The sequence below is a fragment of the Astatotilapia calliptera genome, chromosome 11 (assembly GCF_964374335.1).
Source record: "Astatotilapia calliptera chromosome 11, fAstCal68.1, whole genome shotgun sequence".
Classification (NCBI taxonomy): Eukaryota; Metazoa; Chordata; class Actinopteri; order Cichliformes; family Cichlidae; genus Astatotilapia; species Astatotilapia calliptera.
This window is the reverse complement of record NC_137432.1, coordinates 19,214,907-19,217,208: the sequence shown is the minus strand read 5'-3', so window position 1 is coordinate 19,217,208 and position 2,302 is coordinate 19,214,907. Positions and strand designations below refer to the sequence as shown.

Sequence of the window (2,302 nt, the reverse complement as noted above, 5' to 3'; positions counted from 1 at the left end):
AACTTAACAGAATACGTTACAAATTACATTCTGGGGCATGTATTCTGTAATCAATAGTTTAATAAATTTTTAAAAGTAACCTTCCCAACACTGGAAATGGATGCTGATACTAATAAACATGGCCTAATAAGCTCAAACATGAAAAAGTTATGTACACAAATAGAAAACTTATTAAATGTAATCTTGAAAGTCTAAAAAAATTCACATAAAAGTCACATTGGTTTTTTAATCAATAAATTAATAATTACAACCCAAAGCTGCAGCACTTTCACATAGTTTTTCTGGTACTAAGATTGATCAGAGAAGTAGTAACTTTTCTTTCTTACACTTGAAGAGAGTACAGTGAGAGTACTCCCTGCAATAGTAAGAGCAGTTAAAAGTAAATCTGTGCTTTAACATGAAGTAACGTATTAACACAGTTCTGTGCATGAGTGCACGATTTAACTCAGTTTGATATGAAATAATGTATTTCAGTTTACATTGGCTGATGTTGAAATCTTATTCAGTGTTCGGTGTCTCCTCTGTGATCACTTTGCTTTCTGTGAAGGATTTCAAATCAGCCGTGTCCGTCCTATTTGAAGTTGCTGCAGCGTCTGACTTTTGGAAAGTCTTTAACAAAGTTAATGACATGGAGTGAGTGGACATAAATGATATGTGGTCCTCTGCCAGAGCACTCTCAAGTACAAAACATATGGACTGCCGAAGCTTCTTCGTGAATTCTTCACACATGAAAACATAGAGGATGGGGTTCAGGCAGCTGTTCAGAAAAGCCAGACTCACAGTCAGAGGACCTATGATTCTAACAATGTTCCTGAGATCTGGGTTAGTTGAAGCTGGTTCTATGAAGTTGAAAACGTGGAAGGGTAACCAGCAGATGAAGAATGTAAAAATGATGGCGAAAATGATTCGACAGGATCTCTGTCGCCTTGTTCTCGGCATGCGCATTGCACGGATGCCTATGGCTACATAAGTCACAAGTATTACCAGGAATGGAATCACAAAGCCCATAAGAAAGCGAAAAGTATATAGACTCCATGTTGATTCCTTGCTTGTAAAATTATAGTGACAATAATGACTCCCATTGCTTTCTGAAACAGTGCGAAAAGTGGCATAAGGAGTGCTGCAGACCGCAGCAATCACCCAGATACCAACACATATGAGCTGAGCTTTGGAGACTGTGCGCTTGTTGTGGGCCCACACCACCATCCAGATGGACAAATAACGATCCAAACTCATCACCATCAGAGTAAAGATACTGGCAAACATGTTGACTACACTCACAAAGGTGTTGAGCTTGCACATGAATTGTCCAAAAGGCCATCGGTGACTCTGAGAGAGAGAAATGATCGAGAAAATCAGGAAGGCGGTGAAGAGAAAGTCAGCTATGGCCAGGTTGAGAAACCAAACTGTCTCCACTGTTTTCTGCATTTTGAAGCCTGTCACGTAGATAACCAAACCATTGCCCAGAGTGCCAACTATAAATATCACACAGTAGATGACAATAGAGGCTGTTTGTATGTGTCTGGAAGCTGCCTCCAGCCCAGAGGATTGATATGCAGCTGAACTGATGTTACCTAAAAACAAAACAAAAAAGTTCGTGAAATCATATCACCTTTCACCTGATGACATTTAAAAGAAATGCTAATATGTGTTTAAACGATCTCACCATTCCCCATGTTCCTTTTAGCTGAGAGAGTCTGTGTTTATTCAATGTTGAACTTGATCTTTTGCTGCTTTTATTTGCTCTTGTTACTCCTCCCCCTCAGATTATGCACCAGAGAACAGAAACACCTTTATGTTTCTCCACCACACCTCTACCCATTTTTCTAATTACACTAAAAAGGTTGGACAAACCTTAAAAGAGTAGCATTTATTGCAGTGCATTGTGTCTATGTTACATTTTCATTTAGTAACTCTTTGAGGATTTCAACACAAGATATCAAAACAGATAGAAGCATCAGGTGAAATATCAATGCTCTGTGGAAGGTGTGAAACTTGTAATCATGTGTTTTTGTCTTTTATAGGATCCCTATTAGCTGTGCTCTAAAGTAGAGTAATCCTTCTTGCATGCATTTGCTGCAGATTTTACATGTGTTTGCACATTAGTGATAAGCAATAGTTTCGTTTATCCAGTTTTGCAGGTAGGACTCACTTATGGATCAGCATGGATTGGCTTGCTGGGACTGTGATGAAGAAAAATTCTAGTTTATTCTAACATTCGGATTTAGGTGGTTTGAAATTCACCATAGAGTTTTGCATAGCCTTTATTTGAAGGTCAATATGACATGGTGTAGCATGCTCA

General features: G+C 38.6%; 1 protein-coding gene across 1 annotated transcript; it reads right to left on the bottom strand.

The window, feature by feature from the left end:
* Positions 1 to 352: 352 nt before the first annotated feature.
* Positions 353 to 1,696, bottom strand: LOC113031875 (C3a anaphylatoxin chemotactic receptor-like). Its single transcript, XM_026184362.2, has 2 exons — positions 1,667 to 1,696; positions 353 to 1,574 (listed from the first exon to the last, which is right to left on the bottom strand). Exons 1-2 carry the CDS (start codon positions 1,674 to 1,676, stop codon positions 499 to 501), a joined length of 1,086 nt encoding a protein of 361 aa, XP_026040147.1. The 5' UTR covers positions 1,677 to 1,696; the 3' UTR covers positions 353 to 498.
* Between the last annotated feature and the right edge of the window lie 606 nt (positions 1,697 to 2,302).